The sequence below is a fragment of the Podarcis filfolensis genome (genome assembly GCF_964270895.1).
Source record: "Podarcis filfolensis genome assembly, chromosome: 6".
Classification (NCBI taxonomy): Eukaryota; Metazoa; Chordata; class Lepidosauria; order Squamata; family Lacertidae; genus Podarcis; species Podarcis filfolensis.
Genome location: NC_139609.1, coordinates 53,130,208 through 53,153,158, shown reverse-complemented (window position 1 = coordinate 53,153,158; position 22,951 = coordinate 53,130,208). Strand labels below are relative to the sequence as shown.

The 22,951-nt window shown below is 43.9% G+C and overlaps 1 protein-coding gene across 6 annotated transcripts in view; it reads left to right on the top strand.

Annotated features, from left to right (window-relative positions):
* TEAD3 (TEA domain transcription factor 3) overlaps positions 1-22,951 on the top strand; it is a 98,114-nt gene that overhangs the window by 38,481 nt on the left and 36,682 nt on the right. For all 6 annotated transcript variants that reach the window (XM_083621094.1, XM_083621095.1, XM_083621093.1 and 3 more), the window contains exon 2: positions 15,666-15,920. In XM_083621094.1, coding sequence (XP_083477220.1) covers positions 15,785-15,920 — 136 coding nt within the window. In that variant the 5' untranslated portion in view covers positions 15,666-15,784. The remainder of the gene's footprint in view (positions 1-15,665; positions 15,921-22,951) is intronic.

Here is a 22,951-nt window from a genome sequence, read left to right as displayed (position 1 = left end):
TCCGCTAACCCAGAAATAGTGCTTCAGGTTAAGAACTTTGCTTCAGAATGAGAACAGAAACCGTGCTCCGGCAGTGCGGCGGCAGCGGGAGGCCCCATTAGCTAAAGTGGTCTTCAGGTTAAGAACAGTTTCAGGTTAAGTACGGACCTCCGGAACGAATTAAGTACTTAACCCGAGGTACCACTGTATGTAGATAGATGATTAAATCATTTTATTTATCTGTCCATTGATCTGTGGCAGAGGTAAAAGTGAGGATTGGACAGGTTTTGAATGGATTCCTTTATAACTGTAGTATATATTTTCTTCTACAACTTTGGATAAGAGGAGGCCTTCCACCACAAGGAGTGTTTGCCCTCTCTGCTTATACCCAAACAAGAAAATATTGCATGGCCAGGCTCACACAATGTGCTAGTTTCTCTGGATAGCTCAGTTATTTAGAGAGCATGGTGCTGATCAACGCCAAGGTTGCAGGTTCGATCCCCGTAAGGGACAGCTGCATATTCCTGCATTGCAGGGGGTTGGACTAGATGATCCTCAGAGTCCCTTCCAACTCTGATTCTATGAGAATGCCTCCGGAGGGCTGATGCGGACTGAGATAGGCCAGAAAGAGTTCCGATGTGGTCTTTGTCTTTCTGGTCTTCCAAGGTGCGGGGCTGGAACAGCCACCACAACATGTGAGTGCCACTACCATCACATACGTTTTGCAGAACTGTTATATGCAAAGTGATTTATGTCCTGCACCTTCAATATAAATAATATCCCCATGCTGGCTAACAGATCAGTCACAGCCAAAGTGCTACTACTACTATTAGTAGTAGTAGTATTCATACAAACTGATTCAGCAAATTATAACACCTGAAGCAGCGGCAACCCATTCAGAAGACAGTAAAATCAAACTGCGCTAAGAAATGCTTACACCAGCAGTTCTTTAAATAGCATTGCCATGCATGCTTTAATGCAGATGTTGCTCTTCAGTGCCGCTCTAGGAAAGCATGTGCCTAGTTGCGCACTTGGGACCATAACAAATAAGAGTAAACTGTGGCAAGGAATGGGAAAATGTCAAGAGATCCAGCCTGGCTGTGATAAATACCTACTGCAGACTCAAGTTGCCAGGATAAGTTTGCTTTGGCAAAACTGTGTACAGTAGAAATTACCCCTAGTGGGTAAGCAGAAGAAGGAGTTGATTGGAAGTCTTACCTGATCACATTTCAGAAGAAGTAGCTCCTCTGAGATAATTGAACTTTCTACATCCCATGGAAGGAGAACAGTGTTAAAAAGATAAAGAAAACACTATCATCATTTTAATCAGAAATTTTAACCTAGGATTGTATTCAGCTCTGCATAAGAGGGGATCTACTGGTGCAACAGGAATTCAGTTTCCTCTTCTCCTCCAAACTTCCCCAAGATTTGGTCCAACCTTGCAGAGCTGGTTTTGAGGGCGAATGGGGTTGGGAAAAGAGAGTTCCATTGCATGCACAGAAGTCTGTTATTTCAGTGGAGTTGCAGTGTTGGATACGCCCCCAGGTATTTTCAAATACATACAGCTCTCTTAACAGTATTAGTCTCCCACCCATTTTCATCCCTCCCCAACCCTAAACCAGATTTATCCGTCAGCACATAATCACATGATGGAGAAGGTGAGGTGAGTGGAAAACACCAATGCAGATGTTCAAGTTTCAAAGGCACCCAAGAGCTCTGATCAAATAAGAATGGGGCATTTTCACAAAACGGAGTGCATGTGTTAATGTTCCACTTCCATTTTTAAGTCATTTAGCCATCACTTCAGCAAATCGCATAAATTGGGCTAATTCAGCATGGGCATACAGTGGTACCTCTGGTTACAAACACTTCAGATTACAGACTCTGCTAACCAGGAATAGTACCTCAGGTTAAGAACTTTGCCCCAGGATGAGAACAGAAATCGTGTGCTAGCGGCGCAGTGGCAGCAGGAGGCCCCATTAGCTAAAGTGGTACCTCAGGTTAAGAACAGTTTCAGGTTAAGAATGGATCTCCGGAACGAATTAAGTTCGTAACCAGAGGTACCACTGTATATACTTGGGCAGACTTGGGGAATGCTTCATCTCTCTTCGTCACTCCCTAATGAATAATTGGGGACTGAGCCTAGATGCAGCAAGATGGCTCTAATGTTGTTGTTGTTGTTGTTTTGTGTGTGTGTGTGTGTGTGTGTGTATGCTTTTCCAGGTTTATACATTTCGCTACTTTTACAATCCTTTTAACATTTCAAAACTTGACTTCCTTCCCCCTCTTTCTGTCATTCCTTGTTTTTAATATCTTCTGCATATCCAAATAAACTTAATTTGCTCATTTATTCATCTACTTTAAATATACACTCTTATAAAACTGTAGGTTATTATAATAATCCTGCCAATGTTCTTATCTGTTTATAATTTATCTGTAAATATTCAATAAACCATCTCCATTGTTTTATAAAAAGTTTTGTTATCTTGATTTCTTATTCCTCTGGTTAGTTTCGCCATTTCTGCATATTTCACAAGTTTTTGTATCCATTCTTCTTTTGCCAGGACTTCTGCTTCTTTCCATTTTTGGTGAGTAACATTCTTGCTACATACAGGAATAAGCTTCTATACAGTTTAGGTAGTTCTGTCCCTATAATTCCCAAAAGAAAAGCTTCTGCTTTTTAAAAAAACAAATGTTATTTTAAACATCCTTTTCAATTCATTATAAATCATTTCCCAGTAAGCTTACTACATGACGACCACATATGATAAAAAGAACTTTTTCTCTTTACATTTCCAACACTTATTTGATTTAGATTTATAGATTTTTGCCAATTTACTTGGTGTTAGATACCATCAATATATCATTTTCATATAATTTTCTCTTAGACTATAAAATGCTTTAAATATTATATCCATATTCCACAATTGTCCCCATGCTTCCATATCTGTAGTATGACCAATATATCATTGAGGAATTTACTTGCTCATCCTTTGTCTCCCAATAATATTTTAAACATTTTAGACAGCACTTTTACATTACATTCCAACAGATCTCTCTCCAGTTGTGATATTTGTTACCGAAATGATGATATTGTATCTATATTGTTAATTTCCCTGATAATTCCTTAAATTCTTTTAATTTATACTCTCCTCCCTCTTGTTTTAATAAATTTCTATAAGTTGTCCACCCTTCTATCATATTCTTTTTCTTTACCGCTATAGCTTCCAATGGTGAGAGCCAAAGTAGTGCTTTTACCTCTAATAAATATACATTTCCCCCTAATTATATGATTTATAAATCCTTTGTGAACTTCCACCTTTTCATACCATAAGCGTGCCAACCAAAAATATTGTCATGACCTTCTAAGTCTAGAATATGTGAATTTTCTAATGTCATCCATTCCTTCAACCAACAAAGACAGGATGCCTCATAATATAGTCTCATATTTGGCTCTAATGCTCACTTTCCCATGAAACACATTTTCCCCTTCTTCTCTGCCCCCTGAATGATCTTTTCTGAGTTCTTGCGAGGCCTGATGACAACATGTCTCTTCTGTGCTGCTGATAGAAACAAGAGTGCGATGGTTGGGATTTCAGCTCTGCAGCATACTCACTAATCTGTTATTGGATGCCACCTCCTTTGAGTCTTATCAAGAATCTCCAGAACTTCTTCCTGGGTAGGTTCTGGCCTATGTCTCCAGCACAACAAATGAAATTAACTCACCTGGAAAGATGCAATTCCTTTAACATACCTTTATCATTTCATGCTCCTGAATTCTATATTAATCTTCTACCTCTGTCTCTTGTGGCTTTCCTTTAATCTTATTTTAAATGTCTACTCTCTGTTGTGTTGTTGAATCATTAGTGGAAAAACTTTAGCTCCCACATTTTTGGTAACCCTTCCTTCAGCCTGCTGTTTGTTTTTTGGTCTCCTTTCTCTATATGCAGAAGGTCTAGAGAAGGAATCCTCTAATAGTGACCTTGTCCTCCTACAGTGTCTTTGCAAAATTTACCCATGCTCACTGGAACTCATGACAGCTATGTTACACCTGGTTATTGTTAGCTGCTGCAGATACAAGATTTTGTAAGCATGAGATGAGTAAAATCACAAGAATGTGTCTCTAGAGGGTTTGTTTTGGAGTGGAAAGGGGGTTGTGTGTGAGTAGGATGATCAACAATTTCCAAACCATGTGGGTAAATCTTTTTCTTTTCTTTCTAAGTTATAGGCAAGGGTCTATAGTGCATTTACCACTGGCAAGCCTCCCTACTCTAGGGCCTAAGAAAGGGTGACCTTGCACTGAACCTAGACAGGACTCAAAAGCAGCAAGGCGTCTTGTCACTTGCAGAATCAGCTGCCCTCAATCTTGGGCTCTCCAAATCTTTGCTTTGGAGTATAATTTCCATCATCAGCATGGCCAGTGATCCTGGATCATGGAAGTTGAGTCTAAAACATTTGAAATACACCAAGTTGAGGGAAAGCTTTTGTAGAACATCTCTGAAGCTAGATTGTCAGGTATGACCTCCCTTCTTCCCTCATTAGTTTAGAGTTCAGGAGGACTGCAAGGGTTTCCCCAGGACCAGCTTTTGAGCTTTTGTATCCAAGAAGAGTAATGATAGGATTGGCCACACTTGATTAACCAGCCACTGGAGAGAACTGGTGGAGTAACTGTTTCATTCCCCCAGTTTTGGACAAGAATGTATGCTGCTCCTTGTAGCAGAAAAAAATATTATATCCTCTTAGATGTCCTTGTGCTGTGATGTATGTTTATGAAGTGCTTTGAGTAACTCAAATGCAAATATTGGTGTGTTTTTTATACGCAGGCTTTAATAATTGACATAAAGTTTCTGAGCATACACTGCTTCTCATTTTTTTGCCATTGAACTATCACTGTCCTTGTGGAATATGAAATCGAAGGATAGTTCTTCCGGGTTAGGTAATTAACCCCATAATCAGTCATTCATGTGATGGGCCAAGAAAAGGAGATGAAACTTTGAAATGGGATAAGTGGATGTTGGGTTGTATAAGATCAGAAACTGTCCCCACCCTTTTGGAGAAAGATCAGAAATTCAGCAGAACTAATTAATGAGGTGTTTGGTGAATTATGTCTGTGCACACAAGCTGCTTCTTATGTATGTCTGTCTATACACACAAATGCACACATATGGGAAAGACATTCAAGTAATGGAGGAAAGTTGGTCAGGAAGATGAACATGGGGAGGTTCCTTTGCAAATCAATCTCAAGAAATTTTGTACCTTTTTTTTAAAAAAAGTAATAAACCACAAATTAGATTGTATCCAGTGACATCAGATTTTATGAAAATGCTGGACAATCCTTGAACAATGCAGCAATATTTCTTTAAGACTTCCCCTCCTTCCAAAAATGTTGATTAGTCAAGTGGAATCCAAAGAAAATGGATTTAGAGACATTAAATGTTCCCCAGAACATGAAATCTGGAGAGCTTTCCTTGAGGCTGTATGAATGCCTTGCCCAGAGCTCTTCAAAGTATGTCTTTCTTTCATTTTGCCATTTATGGTGCCATCACAAGAATCTCAGAAAGATCCAGTATAAAAGCTTGAAGGTTTGGGAAATTTCTGTGTTAGAATATATATTTTAGAAGGTGTATTATGTAGGCCAGGAATTGCCAACCTGGTGCCTTCCAGATGCTGGACTCAAGGCTCCATCACCACAACCAGTGAGGCTGGTTGTATAAACTGTTATGGAAGTTTGAACAAGGAAGAGGGCACAGTCAATGCCTCAAGCAGTGCCTGTCACCGTTTCTGTATAACTGCACTCATCTGAGAAGTACCAGCTTTTTGTGTGATTTGGCCTGGACAGAGATATTGCAGTCTCCAAGGTCCTGGCTACTGTCATACCTTTCTGCCTTATCAGAGGCTTCTTATTCTTTAATCGTAAATGTTTAATCATAAACAAAAGCCTAGGTACTTTTTGCTAATTTTTATCTACTAATATCATTTAGCATAAACTATACTTAACACCTTCACACAATTCCATCTCAGGGTCCCACCTCTTTTGTCCAGCAGTCACCAGTCTTTTGGGGCCCATTGACACATTTGCAAATGGAAGAAACTGTTGTAGACACTGCATGTATCAAGGCCTTTTCTATTGGCTACAAAAGAATCCTGCTTTCATGCCTGATTTCGGACAGCGGGAGAGACCCTCTGGGCACCAGAGGCGGCCTCTGCAGCCATCTGTGTATGTGTGGGCACCATGCTGATGACCTCTGCCTTAGGCAAGCTGCACCATGTATGTCAGGCAATGGGACATGGGTGTAACTGAATAATTAAGTGTTATTAAAGGGAAAGCCCCATAAGCCTAATGAAGGAAGTGCAAAATAATTATTAAGAGAGTGAGGCATAATAGTGAAGCAACATAAAATGTTGCAAGGGTGTTGGTCTTCAGCATGGATGTAGCCAGGATTTTTGTTGTGGGGGGCAGACCTTTTGTTAGGGGGGAAGAATCTCAGTTTGCTATGTATTTTCATGTATTTTTTATTAATTTGGGGGGGAGCTACCCCCCCTTGGCTACCCCCATGATCTTCAGAGAAGACTGTGAGGCGGTGAATGTCTATTCAGGCATTCTTCTCAGGCAAGGAGGAGGAGAGCAAGGATGTGCTGGCCAGTTCCATCCTCTCCATTTAATCCCCATTGCTGCTTCAGTTCTCTCCATACATCTGGAGGTCCAACATTTATATCAGAGAGCCCACTATACTCTCTGTGTGAGAGATACAGAACGCCACACCATCACAAAGACAGCAGGCTCTCCACTCCAGTTTGTGGAATGCAGTGGCTCTTGCAGTGGGGACATGATGGAAAGGGTGGGGGCAGCATGTCCCTCCCCACCCACTCTGTTCCAGGCATGGCCATGGCCCTCCAGATGTTTTGGGACTACAACTCCCATCATCCCTAGCTAACAGGACCAGTGGTCAGGGATGATGGGAACTGTAGTTCAAAAACAGCTGGAAGGCCAAGTTTGGTCAGCCTGCTCTATTCTAATCATTTGGGGATTCTTTCTGCTCTCCATTGATTTCAAAACGGGCAGCACAAAACACTTGTGGGGAAAACATACCCAACACTGTCAGTTTCCGTACTGGTTTTTGTTGCTGTTTTGTAAGGTTTGGGTGGAGCTTTGGATTAATTATTGACTTGCTTGCTTGCTAGCACCCACCCTCCAGGAAATAGAAAGTTTAGACTAACAAGGACCAGGCTTTACAGGATCTGCAGCTTATTTTTTTTTCTTTTTTATATCTGCTGCTGTGAAAGCTGTAAGTAGATTTCAGAAGGCTTCACATAACCCTCTTGGTCCCAAATTGTGTCGCTGCTGTTCTTTTCCAGCCCCTTAATTGTGGAAGAGCGAGAAACATAGCTGAGTGGTTGTGCTACATGCTCTGCATGGAGATGTCTAAGGGCAGAAGTCTGCTGGATCAGGCCAGTCCAGCATCTTGACCTCATAGTGGCCCACCAGGCGCCCATGAGAAATCCTCAAGCAGGACCCAAACACAAGAGCACTCTCCCCTCCTGTATTTTCCAGCAACTGGTATTCAGAAGCATCACTGCCTGTGGAGGCAGAGCATAGTTTTCATGGTTAGTAGCCATTGAGAGCCTTCTCCTCCATGAATTTGCCTAATCCTCTTTCAAAGCTACCTAAGTTGGTGGCCACTATTGCCTTCTGTGAGAAATGAGTCCCATAGTTTAACTATGCAATGCATTAAGAAGTTCCAGGTTCATTCCCAAGCATTTCCTGTTAAAAGGTTCTCTTGTTGCAAGCCTAAGAGACACTTCTTCTGCTTGGGGTCTTGGAGAACAGCTGCCAGTTCAAATAGACAGTAGACTGAGCAAGGTAATTATTATTATTATTATTATTATTATTATTATTATTATTATTAATAATATTTATACCCCGCCCTCCCCGGCCAGAGCTGGGCTCAGGGTGGCTAACACCAATAAAATCACAGTAAAAACATAATGGGGGGGACCAATTTAAAATACAGGTTAAAATGCAATTTAAAATGCAGCCTCATTTTAAAAGTAGCCAATAAATCAAGACCACAAGGGAGGGAAACATAAGGGTCATACTGAGTCCAAACCAAAGGCCAGGTGGAACAGCTCTGTCTGGCAGGCTCTGCGGAAAGATGTCAAGTCCCACAGGGCCCTAGTCTCTTGTGACAGAGGTAGGTTCATATACAATAGTAGATTCATATATAATGTCCTCTGATACTTGCACTACCCTTGTTGTGTTCCTGTTCCTTCTTCTAAACACGGGAGAGTTATTTCCCCCTACATCTGATGGGGAGGTAGTTCATGTGGTGACACATAATTGTGGCATAATGATGATTTGATGCTGATTAACCTGTGTTCTTTCGAGCTTAAACTTCAAAGCTGTTGTAAAAAGTCCTAATTGGAATCTCTTTGAAAGTGGGTTAACCAGGCCCCAAGTCTATGTCTCTGCAATTGGTATCATGAAGTCTTTTCCCTCATAGATAGTCCTGTGGCAGCTGCTGTTGCAGTTGGTGTTGTATTCAAGTGCTCTAGGAACTTGAAAACAAAGATTTTGTTTTACATTAATGAAAATTATTTGGAAGACATTCCACGGGGCTGTTGCCGCTGCTCCAACTCCTCTCAGTCAGTCTTGCCAAACTACCTCTCACAGCTAACTGCCCACAGGCCTTGCTTGTTTGTGTAGTTTCAATGTTCAGATTCCATCAATTAAGCAAAGTTTCTGGAAAAGCCCTTCCCATACTCGTAGCAGTCCTAAATTTCCTTTTCAGTATTCTGGTGCTGTTAAGGCTTCGTATCTAAAGTGTACGGTTTTCACGCCCTGTTATGAAAAAGAATTTAAGAGTAAGATTTTCCAGATAAACTGTATTGTCTTTGTGTTTCTGTGTTTTTCACTTGAGTAATGGGAGAAGTAGATAGAATATGTACACAGAGGGATTTATAATCAGAGTAGGACTAGGCAGATGAAATTGCACTGGTTTTATGGTATCTTGCTACAACCTAACTGTCTGCAATCACAATGTTTTTGAGTGGGGCATTGCCACCCCCCAAATCAAGGAATTTCCAGGGGCAGGAGGGAAGTTCAGTGTCCTTCCCCCAACCAAGATCCTGAGTACAACCATTTAGCTTCTCTTGTGCAAGAGAGTTTGTCTGGTGTTTCCAAAAGCAGCATTTTCCTCCTTTCAGCATTCAAGATTTCCGAACTTAAGCTAGGGGAGTGGCTTATTGGAAGCAGATATCTGCATATACAGCGTAGAGTAGGGTGTGGGTGGGTGTGTGGGTGTGCGCACGCACGCATGCACCCCCCCTTTTCTTGAAATACAGTGGTACCTCAGGTTACATACGCTTCAGGTTACAGACTCCGCTAACCCAGAAATAGTGCTTCAGGTTAAGAACTTTGCTTCAGGTTCAGGACAGAAATCGTGCTCCGGCGGCGCAGCGGCAGCAGGAGGCCCCATTAGCTAAAGTGGTGCTTCAGGTTAAGAACAGTTTCAGGTTAAGTACGGACCTCTGGAACGAATTAAGTACTTAACCTGAGGTACCACTGTAGTATGAAAAATACTCTGAAATGGCACATGGCTCAGATCATCATGTCCTGCCTCACCCAGCTGCTGCTGCTGCTGTAGCAGCGTCTCATGAATGAATGCAGGTCACTGGTTAATACAGAGCACTTTGCAACACATACACAAGCCATCAGCAAATTGTCCCCCCAATTCCCCTGTTCACAAAGATAAATGCAAAACAATTTAAGTAAAAAATAGATAAAAATTTATTACAAAAATAGACCGATGGACCAGTGTCCACTCTTGCATTCACTCTGTCTCTCTCTCTGTCACAAAAAAATATTGAACAAACAAACAAAAACACTTTACAAAATAGGAAATGCACCCTGCTGTTTCTCTGATTTCCAGAACATGCCAAGAACGATGAGAAGGGGTGGACTCCAAGGAAACAGCTCTGAGCATGCTCAGAACACACACCCATGATTTGGATAGGTCTACCCAGAGGCAGACCTATGAATATTGCACCAGGAATGTTTGTGGGACACGGGTGGCGCTGTGGGTTAAAACACAGAGCCTAGGACTTGCCGATCAGAAGGTCGGCGGTTTGAATCCCCGCGACGGGGTGAGCTCCCATTGCTCGGTCCCAGCTCCTGCCCACCTAGCAGTTCGAAAGCACGTCAGAGTGCAAGTAGATAAATAGGTACCGCTCCGGCAAGAAGGTAAAAAAAGGACTAACACTAGTAAACTGCTATTTTTTCCTATGGTTATTCTGCCTGGACATAGCAGTAGCAGTGTAGTTTTATATTGAAAGTCGCCAGTCAGCATGCCCAGAATATGCAAGAAATGTGTGTCTAAATTTAAATGGAAGGATAATGAGTGTATGGGAGCCAGGAAAGGTAGTGGCTTTGAGATTTTGTCAATTTGGTGACAACTTTGCATGAAATGTCCCTTGATAGGGCAGTACCCCAGAGCATTCCCCACTGCTTTCTCTACTTTGCCTCACCCCCGAAGTCCTTTAATACTGAGGGGGCAATCCTTAGCATATATAATGAGGGGGGAATAGGCATCTTAATCTTTCTTTTTTTTTCCCCAAGGCTAGGATTCTTTGCCTTCAGAACAGACCCTCTCCTACCCTCTCCCTGGCTTCAAGTACACCTACAAGCACAAAACTCATTTTACTATTCTGATTAGGGCCCATACCAAGTTGGTGTGGTTGTTGGAGAGGTTGTTTGTGTAAAAAGTGGTCCCGTTTTCTGTGTAGGATCCCTTCAAAGTTCCTTGTGCGAATCATAACAAATCATTGTAAAACTGACCTCCAAGATGCCTGTTGAGTGTTTTTGGGGTGAGGGAATCACTGTTTATTCAGGGCAGATAACTAGTTGCTGGTAGAGGGGTTTTTGGGGGGAGTGAAAGGCAATTACTATAGCTTTCTAAATTTTGGCCCATCGCACTTACATTCCCAGTCACCTTTGTAATGGCATGCGAGAGGGGGCTGCTGTTGAAGATCTTTTATGCATTACTTTTTCCTAATGCAGACGTGTTTGCCAACCTTTTTCCTGTCTACATTCACACATCACAACAAGTCAAATTTCTGGCTGATCGTGTTATTGTGCATGCTGCCTGATCACTCCTGCTTCGCTCCTTTCCCAGCGCTGGTGGAAGAAATAAACCACACTGCCCATGCCCAACAAGCCGGAAAGCCTGGCTTATTTTCATGTGCACATTTGGCCTGTATTTTAGAATGGTGACACAGCTGTTCATTTGGGGGCAGGTTACTTGGATCGAAAAGCCATCCAAACAATGCCAGGTATACACTTTTCTCCTGAGAGGGAGCTTCACCTCGGATGTCAACGATTGCCTGAGAATTTCTTTCTTCCCAGCAGTTCCTGTTGTAGACACTTTAGAGAAAACTTGTGGGGCAGGGGGGTTGTTAGCAGAGCCAGTCATATTGGTTGGCACTGCTGGGGCAGCTGCTAAGGCCCACATCCCAGCAAAGGGCCCAACACAGGAGCAAGTCAGTGGAGCAGCTGTTACCACCATTGCCTGTTTGCTCAATCCCACTCCCCCCACCCCCCCACTGCCGCCAACGCAGTGGTGGTGATTTTATTCAAAGAGAGAGTGAGAGCAATTCAAGGATTTGTAGGCATGCTAAAGATGTCTTGGAGAGGACTCAAAATCTGGACCCTGTGCTACTCATCTTATGAGTAGCAATAGGACGTTGAGACTTGGCTGCACTTGTGTCTGGGACTTGTGTAGGGAGGCCCGTGTGTGTGTGTGTGTGTGTGTGTGTGTGTGTATGTGTGGTTTTTGTTGAGATGGAACAAACTGTCTGGTGTTCAGCAAAACCAACTTGGCGACCGAAGCTTGTGTCCCAGATTGCTTGAGAGCTCCCTTCCTTTAATGTACCCGCAGCGTCTTCTGCGAACACATGTTTTGCCTGCTCTTGAACTTTTCTGGCATATCCTGTGCCCTCCTGAATGTTCGCTGGCAGCCTGATCCCTGGGCACCCCTCGCAGTGCTGTGTATGTATGAGAGGGAGCGAGAGAGACGGACTGACTATGAATAAGAGTGTGTTGGGAGCCGTGTGCGGACAGCAAGCCTCCCCTCCATCCCTCCCCCTTTTCCCTTTGGCTAGCTGCTCCAGTTCTGATCTCCTTATTTGGCTACACTGTTCCCAAAGAAGGGGTGGGGTGGGCTGGAAGGGGAGGGGAGGGGGAGCAAGGGAGAGACTGGGTGACATCACAGAGCTCGGAGCCGCAGGAAAGAAGTTGCTTGGGGAGTGTGTGTGTGCGTGGAGGGGCGGAATCACCACCAAACACTTGAGCCAAGCTCGTTGTCGGCAGTTTCTTAAAAAGGAGATGTCTGTACTGGAGACCTTTGTTGTGCTCTGTCCGGGAAGCTCTCTAGCCAAAGGAGACACCTCTCTGTTCTCAGCTCCCCCAGGAGCAGCTGGTGGGGCTGCCGCAAAGCATGTTGTTGCAAAACATTTAGCTGCTCTGGGGGAGCAAAGGGGAGTGGGAGTGGAAGTGGCAGGCACTATTTCAAGGCCCACTGACACAGCCTGGCTGGGGATGGGAGTCTGCGCCCAGCACACATCTCCCAGAGATGTTTCTGAAGACTTGGGCCATTGAGAGTACTTCTGAGTAATCAGCCCCAAAGGCTGTGTGTGTCTGTATCTGTGTTTTCTCCTCTTTCCCCGAGATGCCAAATCATTGTATCCTGGAAAAGAAGGGGAGGAAAAGCCAAGCAAAGGGCCAGCTTTAAACCATCAAGTCTACAACCCTGTCCGCACTTAGCTGGGAGTAAGCCCCAAGGAATTCGGCAGGACTTACTTCTAAGTAGACTTGGTGAGGATTGTGCTGTAAGACAAGTTTCAGTTTTGAATTCAGGGGTTCCTGCCAGTGTTCAAAACTCCCATTGTTCTAGGTGCATTTTGCGACAGGGAATTTCATTAGCATGAGCAGTTTCTGAGCTCTGGGTGCAGTACCACGCCTAAGATTTCAGATTAAAACTGCAGAGTGGAAGGAGAGGAGGACCTTTTCTGCCTCCCCACTTCCAGCTACTCTCTGAAGACTGGAGAAGAGACCCTCTTTAGAATATTAGGGGGTGGGTGGGCAGGGGAAGGACTAGAGCATGTGAAAAATGAGCATAATATTTTAGCTGCAGTTCATTCATTTTCAGCTTTGTATTCTTGTTATAAAAAAAGCGTGCCTAGACATTCTGTTGTTGCGCCCATAACCTAGGTTTAAGGTGCCATTTAGCTCTTAGCTTTCATATCTCAGTTTCTAACACTGGTTCCTGTATACTAAGTGCTAGAATGATTAAAACATGTTGGTTTGCAATTAAAATGAATCTTCATACAACTTAAGAACATAACAAGAAATTTGTGGTCATGCAGCCTACATGCACTGTGGAATCATATCTGCTTAGAAGCAAGAGACTGGTTTCTGTTTGTTTCTCTCTGATACTGAGTAAGATCGTGTTCTCTGATACTCAAGCAAGATTAAGACTGCAACCCTGTGAACATTTGCTTGGAAGTAAGTTCCCACTGGAAGTGGAATTTACTTTTAAAGTCAACTTGCATAGCATCAGGCCATAAGTGTTTAGAACTTACCAAAGGTAAGGGCTGGTAAATGGACACATTAGTGCAGCAGTCAGCAAACTTTTTCAGCAGGGGGGCCAGTCCACTGTCCCTCAGACCTTGTGGGGGGCCGGACTATATTTTTTTTGGGGGGGGGAGAACGAATTCCTATGTCCTACAAATAACCCCGAGATGCATTTTAAATAAAATGACACATTCTACTCATGTAAAAACATGCTGATTCCCGGACCGTCCGCGGGCCAGATTTAGAAGGCGATTGGGCCGGATCTGGCCCCCTAGCCCTAGTTTGCCTACCCATGCATTAGTGTCTTTCCATGAAATGGAAAGTAAATTTCTATGTTTGGTAGGTAGAGTCATCAATATTCATTAGAGAATTAGAGATCTTCTACATAAAGCAGAAGTACAAGATCATGATGCAGGATGGCAGATCCTGGTTCCTGGTCCCTGTGATTATCCCGGGTCCAGTAGGAAGCCGGCAATAATAAATACAGTATGTGGCAATGTGTCTTTTTTATAAATGCTTAACCTCAGAAATGAGATTTTTTTTCTTCATGGTTTTTTGCATAACAAAGTTGTCTTTACCAAAATGGCCTGGTTCCTCAGAAGTAGTAATAGACAGGGGCTTTCCTGATTGCCCCCACTTTTCCTGATTGGGAAAGACTGTGGTATGAGGTGAAAATCACCTCAAATTGAGTGCAGGCACTTTCTGTCTACAGCTCTCTGAAACTGGAGCAATTACTCCTTCCTGCTGATCCGACCCAATTCTGGAGGGTCCTCTGACCCTCCAGGAGATGCTTTTCAGGAAACTCAGGAGACTGCAGGGTGAGGGCAGGAAAATCCCCTTCTACCAGCCTCATTCTTAAAGTATTTCTTATTATACAAGCCACTGTGTTTGATATATGCTTATGATTCAGCATTCAAATCAGTATTTAATATCTAAGATCCAGTATTATAGTCAGTTACTTTTTAAAAAGACACTTGTGGAAAAACCTTATTAAAATTGAGAAAAAGCACATGTTTTAGTGTGGCTGCATTTGAACATTGATTGTTGTTGTTGTTGTTGTTGTTATTTGTTTCTAAAGTTTTCTGTCATGTTTTGTGGGTTATTGTAATGGTTTTTATTGTAATGCATTGTTTTCTGATTTTATGTTATGCTTTTGGCTCTTAATCTTTTGGTCAGTTGCTCAGAGACTATCTTGTAGTGAGAGACTAATAAGTCAAATAAATAATAAGAAAAAGGTATTATGCTGTGTGCGATGGGGTTCAAAGAAACAATCATTTCAAAAATGTTGTGTTGTGTGCCATGGGGGGTTATCTGACTCTCCCTTATACTAAGTGAGGCTGTTTAATTAATCCCTGCTTCAGCTCAAGTAACTTGTTAGGGAGTGTGTGTGTGTGTGTGTGTGTGTGTGTGTGTGTGAAGATGGGTGACATCTAATATAGCACGAGCAGCTGTCCATTCATGCAATGGCTTCTCTTTCTTTTTCTCCCATCTCTCCCCCCAAATCTGCTTCAGAAGGTTAGGGGACCCTCCGAAACAGATTTTGGGGGGTGGGGAAGTGAGAAAAGAAGCCACAAGTCCCACTGTGTAAATGGATACACATCACTGAATATCACCCAGTGTCTCTTCGTTTCCTTAGTCAAATGTTCAGATTATTGTAAGAATATCACAGTGTGGCTGCAATAATGGTAGCCTTGAATGAACCAATGGGTTTTGGATTGTATGTTCTGTGGCTTGGAGAACATCAACACAGAGAGATGTGAAACATGTATATGTAGAAAACCAGGTGTATGTCAAACACTAAAAAAACCCCACACTTGGCCGTATTGATTTCCAGACATTAATGCCAATCTCTCTCTGTGTGTGTTGAAAAGATGCATGTTTATAATGCTTTTGAAGGATGATCAAGCCCCCAACAAGAGAGAGAAAGAAAAGACTGACCCTTCACACTTCTCCATTTACTTTTGATTGAAAGAGTACAGTTGTATAGTCTAGAATTATAAAGAAGAACTAGGAGTCCGCAGGTGTGGTTGATTAATCAGCAAACTTTTCTTGCCCTTAGGTTGCTGAGTTGCCGTTTGGGGCTCAGGGTCAGAGCCCAGAGCAGCCATCACAATAGCGTCCAACAGCTGGAACGCCAGCGGCAGCCCCGGGGAGGGGCGAGAAGATGGACAGGAGGGAATGGACAAGAGCCTGGACAATGATGCCGAAGGAGTGTGGAGTCCAGACATTGAACAGAGCTTCCAGGAGGCGCTGGCAATATACCCGCCATGTGGCCGGCGGAAGATTATTCTCTCGGACGAGGGCAAAATGTATGGTGAGTGAGACCGTGTCATGCTTCTATGTTCATGTGGCTTAAACCAGATTCCATGCAAGACACCCGTTCATTGCACATTGTCCATTCAGATGGCCGCAGCTTTGGATATTTATTTATTCACACTTATCCCACCTTTCCTTGCAGTTGTTCAGTGTGATTTTCATCTTTTCCCTCCCCCTTTTTACTTACAAATATCTCGAGAGGTAGGTTACGGTTGAGAGAGAGTGACTAGCCCAAGGTGAGATTCGTGACTGAATGGGGATTTGTATCTGGGTCTCACTAGTCCTAAAAAGGTAAAGGTAAAGGGACCCCTGGCCATTAGGTCCAGGCGTGACCGACTCTGGGGTTGTGGCGCTCATCTCGCTTTATTGGCCAAGGGAGCCAGCGTACAGCTTCTGGGTCATGTGGCCAGCATGACTAAGCCACTTCTGGCAAACCAGAGCGGCGCACGGAAACGCCGTTTACCTTCCCGCGGGAGCGGTACCTATTTATCTACTTGCACTTTGACATGCTTTCGAACTGCTAGGTTGGCAGGAGCAGGGACTGAGCAACGAGAGCTAAAACCGCTATACCACATTGCCTTCTGTATCTGAGGATTTGAATGAGGATGTCTTCGTTATTTATTTATCATCTATTTACAGCCTAAAATATTATGGTGTAATAGCCACCATGTTTTGTTTTGCAGGCACATACCAAATCCCTTCAGCTGCTGGCTAGGGAGATCCAGGTGGGGGAGTAGGAATTTGCTTCTTATAAACATTCTTAGGTTTAAAATATGTACCTCTGACACACAGGCCTTAGATGCTAAAAGTGTGTTTTGCTTTTGGCACTTCAGGATGTTTCTTTCCAGTCCGTGTGCCTGACTTGGTCCCTGCTGTGTTTTATCTCCCTGATCGCTTTGGCTGGTAATAAAGGAGATGGACTACCCAAAGATCATCTTGAGAGAGGGGAGATGAAGTGTTTGTGGAGGTGGCTGTCTTGGAGTGGATAAAGAACTCCAGGGTAGCGCTGAACTCTTCTTCCCCAGATTGTTGACTCACATCTCCTTTGTACTTCCCTAGGTCTACATATCCCTCCCACTCCCTTATGCCTCATCTCTCCTCTCCCTCCCACTCTTTTCTCTGCCTGGCTTGACTGACTGGTTTGGTAAGCTCATTCCTGTCAAAGGAGAGATTGATTTTCGTCTGCTTGAGGATCCCACATGCCTGCCGTTGGGTGTGAAAGATGGTGTATCTTCTCGCAAGCAAAACACTCTATTCTATTTTTTTAGGTTTATCACCTTCCTTGTATTGGGGTTTTATTAAATGCCACAACAGGGTCTACATCTGTGATTTTCTTGCTTCTCATTATGATACTATGACCTCAGATAGGCTAGGGCTGCAATCCTATATGCTCTCACTCCTGAGTAGGCATTTATAGAAACACGCTGGAATTCCAATGAAACAAACTCTCCCATCTTTCAGTTGACTTCTTTGTGCCCTCATTAAGTTGGTGATTTAATGTGCCCTCATTAAGTTGGTGGTGTTACAAATTCATACCCTTAGCTTATCCCCGGGGTATGCTTACTTATTATTTTAAAATATTTCTAGACTGATTTCCTGGGCCATCCCCATCCAAAATGACTTACAACAATAAACTACCATAAACAATCAGAAATACTTAAGAGATATTTTACTGTAGTCCATTGGTGGGGAACCTTTGGCTCCCCAGATGTTGTTGGACTACACACCCCATCATCCCTGACCATCAGCTTTGCTTGCTAGGGTTGATGGGCACTGGAGTCTAGCAACATCTGGAGGGCCACAGGTTCCCAGTGCCTGTGTACCGTGAGAGCTCGGTTAACAGAAGAAGGCTCAGTTGTCGGATATTAATTCGTTGCAATTCCTTTTCTATTTTTGAGTTTGTATACACATTCTGTTGCAGATTTTAATTGTCATGGTTTTATGCCAAGCTTTGAGATAACCAGCCTGCATCAGTTGGCTCCAGTAAAAACCCAGTAGCCGTCTTCATCCACCACCTCCAAAACAGAAGTGCTTTACTTGTGTAAGCAGTGTTACGTAGGAGCCACAGACTCACAAGATCACAACTCCAATGTTAGGTTGATAAGATGAGTAGGTCACTCATATGGATAGGAATTTTTCTCAGGCTGGCCCCTGGCATCTTGTTGGAACCAGCACTCAGTGTAAAAATGGTTTCATGGGAATGGGAGGGAGGAGAGGAGATTATGCCTTATCAGTTGCTGTTGTGAAATGGGCGGTAACGAAGACAAAAAGGCTCATACACTACACAACATAAGCTCTCTCGCTTATGAAAGGAATGGGTTGTAGATCCTGAATTGCTCTAGATCAGCGGTTCTCAACCTGTGGGTCCCCAGATGTTGTTGGACTACAACTCCCATCATCCCTGAGCTCTTGCCTTGCTAGCTAGGGGTGATGGGAGTTGTAGTTCAACAACATCTGGGGACCCACAGGTTGAGAAAGGCTGCTCTAGATACTTTTATGCAAGGTGAGGAGGTGAAGAAGAAAGGGCAGCTTTGGTCCTTTTGCCATTGAGATGATACATTTCTGAACTCTGTGCCCACCACCCCTAAGAAAGCAGTTAAAAAGTAAAGGAGGGAGGGTGAGAATGAAGGTCCCTGACTCCTGATTGGTTTGAATGTGATAAATCCATGTTGCCACCATAATTGGCTTAGTTAAGTAATTCTGTCAGTCTCCTCACATTTAAGTAACCACAGAAGGAGAGGTAGGGGTGGACTGCCAAGCTCTGCCCCTTCCACAGTGTTAACTTGTCCCAATTCAGAGCCTTCCACAAGTTTGAGAGTGAGGATCTGAAGTGGGATGCTGTCTCTGGTCACGATTGTGCTGGGTTCTTCTATGAAGGAAAGAGGCTCCTTGTTTCAGGCAGTTGCCCTCAAACTTGTGGAAGGTTCTGAACCGTCTAGGGGTGTCATGTTGCAGGGGTGAAGCTTGGCAGTGTGCCCCTTGTGTCTTGCTTAAATGTGAGGAGATTGAATAGCCAGATAGGGCTTGAATATCTTCCCTTATGCCAGTGCCTCAGGTTGTGGTGGCAGTGGCGATCGTAGGGTTCAGGCACAGTTTCACCCAAACTGTTTCGTGTTGCTGCAGAGTGAAATGTTGTAAACAGACACGTATTGCTGCTTCCTACTCATCAGCTCCTGCTGTGATGTCATAATTCTATGTTTGTGACCTCAAAGCACTATCTCCATAGGAATGGATCATCCTGTTGACAAACACTGGATTAATGACCATGCTGAATGAGTCAGGGATCGGAAGAGAACATTGCCTGTTGTTTTAAGTGCATAATTGTTTGTCCTTTTTTTTGTTAACATTGTTTGAGCCTCCCCAAGTGTAACTGCTGTTCTCCTCCTGGGACACTAGCCTCCCAACCGTGCAGTAGCTGCTTTATCTGTGTGCAGCTCCTGTAAGACTGTGATAACCCTAGAGGATAGCTCAATCGGTAATACACGAGGCTCTTATCCTCAGGGTCATGGGTTTGAGCTGCACTGCAGGACTGGGCTCATGGTCCCTTCCAACTCTGTGATTCTGACATTGACATGATTCCAGCCATGACTCCTTCCCACAGAATTTGCACCATGGAAGGAGAGAGGCTTCCCAATTCCATGTACAAAGGTGCAGATGGATAGAGTCATGCAGTTTCAATATTGTCCAAAATGCTCATGGATAAACAGTTCCCATGTAGCTGGGAGAATAGATATACATATTCAGCATAGTGCATGGATGCTGAAAATGATTGGCTAGAATTGGTAAGGGATGTCTTCCTCAAGTTACGTTGTCGCCTTTAGTAGTCCTAGTAAAGGTAAAGGTAAAGGGACCCCTGACCATTAGGTCCAGTCGTGGCCGACTCTGGGGTTGCGGCACTCATCTCGCTTTATTGGCCGAGGGAGCCGACGTACAGTTCTGGGTCATGTGGCCAGCATGACTAAGCCACTTCTGGTGAACCGTTTACCTTCCCGCCGGAGCGGTACCTATTTATCTACTTGCACTTTGACGTGCTTTCGAACTGCTAGGTTAGCAGGAGCAGGGACTGAGCAACGGGAGCTCACCCCATCACGGGGATTCGAACCGCTGACCTTCTGATTGGCAAGCCCTAGGCTGACTTAGAATCATAGAATCATAGAGTTGGAAGAGACCACAAAGGCCATCGAGTCCAACCCCCTGCCAAGCAGGAAACACCATCAGAGCACTCCTGACATATGGCTGTCAAGCCTCTGCTTAAAGACCTCCAAAGAAGGAGACTCCACCACACTCCTTGGCAGCAAATTCCACTGTCGAACAGCTCTTACTGTCAGGAAGTTCTTCCTAATGTTTAGGTGGAATCTTCTTTCTTGTAGTTTGGAACCATTGCTCCGTGTCCGCTTCTCTGGAGCAGCAGAAAACAACCTTTCTCCCTCCTCTATGTGACATCCTTTTATATATTTGAACATGGCTATCATATCACCCCTTAACCTCCTCTTCTCCAGGCTAAACATGCCCAGCTGTGGTTTAACCCACAGCGCCACCCGCATCGCAGTAGTCCTAGTAGTTCACCATTAAAAATGGGAATGCTGCAGGTATCCATATCCTGGAAAGCCTGCCCCAATCCTAAACATAGGTGAATAGGTTGTGGTTACCCATTTTGAGAGAACTTGTTGTGTTCAGTGGCGTGTTTTGTTATTCTTCACATGTTCTAGTGCTGAGCCCTGGCACTAAATGCATACGCCTGATGTTGAAATCTGGCCTGAGTAGTTATTTTAGCCCTGGGGTTGCTAACATTTTTGGACTTGTAGACCCTTTTGCAAACCAGAGAAACTGTTGAAGACACAACCAAGCACATTCCACAGCCTAATATATTGGCTACAACAGAATGCTGCTTTCAAGCCTGGTTTCAGCTGGGAGAGGAGACCCTGGTGGCACATGTGTGCCTGCAGGTGACAAGTTGACGACCCCTGTTTTATCCACTTTACTTATATTTTTAATGTGGCTGAGTACTTGTGCTCCTGCCATAACTGTTTTCCATGCCTTCTTACCAGGAGCCTGCCTAAAGGGGAGATGACACATTGCACCTCCCCTCCCCTTTTGCGCCCCCAACATGGCCCAGGGTCTCTCTGACAGGCAGGGGTGGAAGGTTTCTGAAGAGGCACATTTTTTAGATTTCTCCAGGAATAGCTGGAGTGCCGCTGGGGAGCTTGGCCTTTGTTCATCAAGCCCAAGTGTACAAACTGGTTTTTCCAGCCACTTGGAGACATCTGGCAATCGCTTAAAGAAACAGCAGCCCTATTCTGCTTCTGCCTTTTAAAAATTTGGCTGCGCTCTCCCCCCCCCCCCCCCGTCTATTTTTTTTAACCCTGTTTTACACTTTACCCCACCTCTGCTTTTCTTCACTCTCTAGAAATCTCTTCTTGACTGCATGTGCAATGAGAGTAGAGCAGCATAGAGTTTGTTGGTTTTTTTAGTTGGCCTCTCTCCCAGAGTATGACTGGAAGGAAAGGGGACACGCCATCTGCACTTACCTTTTCAAGTGAGTGAGGAGAGGGAAGTCTCTATTTTAATTGGCTGCAATACCAATAGCCTGTTCGTTCCAAGACCTGTCTTGATGGGAGAAGCTGGTTTGGATCCCCACTTGTGCCCATCCTTAACCTTACTTGGTTAGAAGACAGCTTGAATCACTCAGGTGCTCTGCCACAGATCTGTTATGGCCTGGAATGTTGCAGCTTTCCTCTTTTGCCTAGTAGACTTTGCAAAACTCATGTGGACTTTAAAGTAGGTAGAAAAATGTAAAGTAGCAACACTGATAGCACCATATGTTCAGGGCACAGGCTGGAGAGGGTCTTGTGAGTTCCATCTTCATAGGACTTTTGCTATCCATAATGAATGAGTCGGAGCTGGCCTTGTGGTATTTGGAAGGACAGTCCCTATCAGGAACAAAGACAGCTTACCATTGCAAACAGTCGTGGGCAACAATGTAAAAATAGAGTTGCATGTCTGCTCTACTACTTGTTGCCTTTGTCTCCTTATTTATATTGAATAATTGAATTAAAAGTTAATCTGGATTGTTAAAATTGTTTGCCTTATTGTAAAGTCTTAGTCCTGATTTTTATAGTGTTGTGGCCAATGGTTGCTTTATATGTTAGTTTTTCGCTGCTTGCATTTTAAGGAACAATTGTAAAATGGCTGAAGATGGGCAGCTGTATGACCTGGAAATATAGGCATTCAGCTTTGGCAGTTTGCCTGTTGCATGCCATTCACCTATATCTACTGGGCCACATGCTATAAAGATGCACATTCTTGACCATCTTTCACCTGATGCTTTTGTGTACTTATAAATATGGAAGTACGGTTAAATAACGTAGAAAGCAGCACTCAGTTTTTCTGCTGTGAAGTTACAAGTTTCTGCTCTTGCAAGTAGCAACTTCCAGTTTTATGAATCCTTATTGCACTTTTAGTGATGTATGGAAGTGAGAGCTGGACCACAAAGAAGGCTGATCGCCGAAGAATTGATGCTTTTGAATTATGGTGCTGGAGGAGACTCTTGAGAGTCCCATGGACTGCAAGAAGATCAAACCTATCCATTCTGAAGGAAATCAGCCCTGAATGCTCACTGGAAGGACAGATCCTGAAGCTGAGGCTCCAATACTTTGGCCACCTCATGTGAAGAGAAGACTTCCTGGAAAAGACCCTGATGCTGGGAAAGACTGAGGGCACAAGGAGAAGGGGACAACAGAGGACGAGATGGTTGGACAGTGTTCTCGAAGCTACCAGCATGAGTTTGACCAAACTGTGGGAGGCAGTGGAAGACAGGAGTGCCTGGCGTGCTCTGGTCCATGGGGTCACGAAGAGTCGAACACAACTAAACAACAACAACAAATTGCACTTTAGTTGTTCCTGTTCACACATGAGGGCTTATTCGCACAAAATAGCACCACCCCTGCCCCTGCTCCCTGGTCTCAAAACTTCCTTGGGCATACAGTTATGTGGATAAATGTAGTTCATGTACTAGTGATAACGGACATG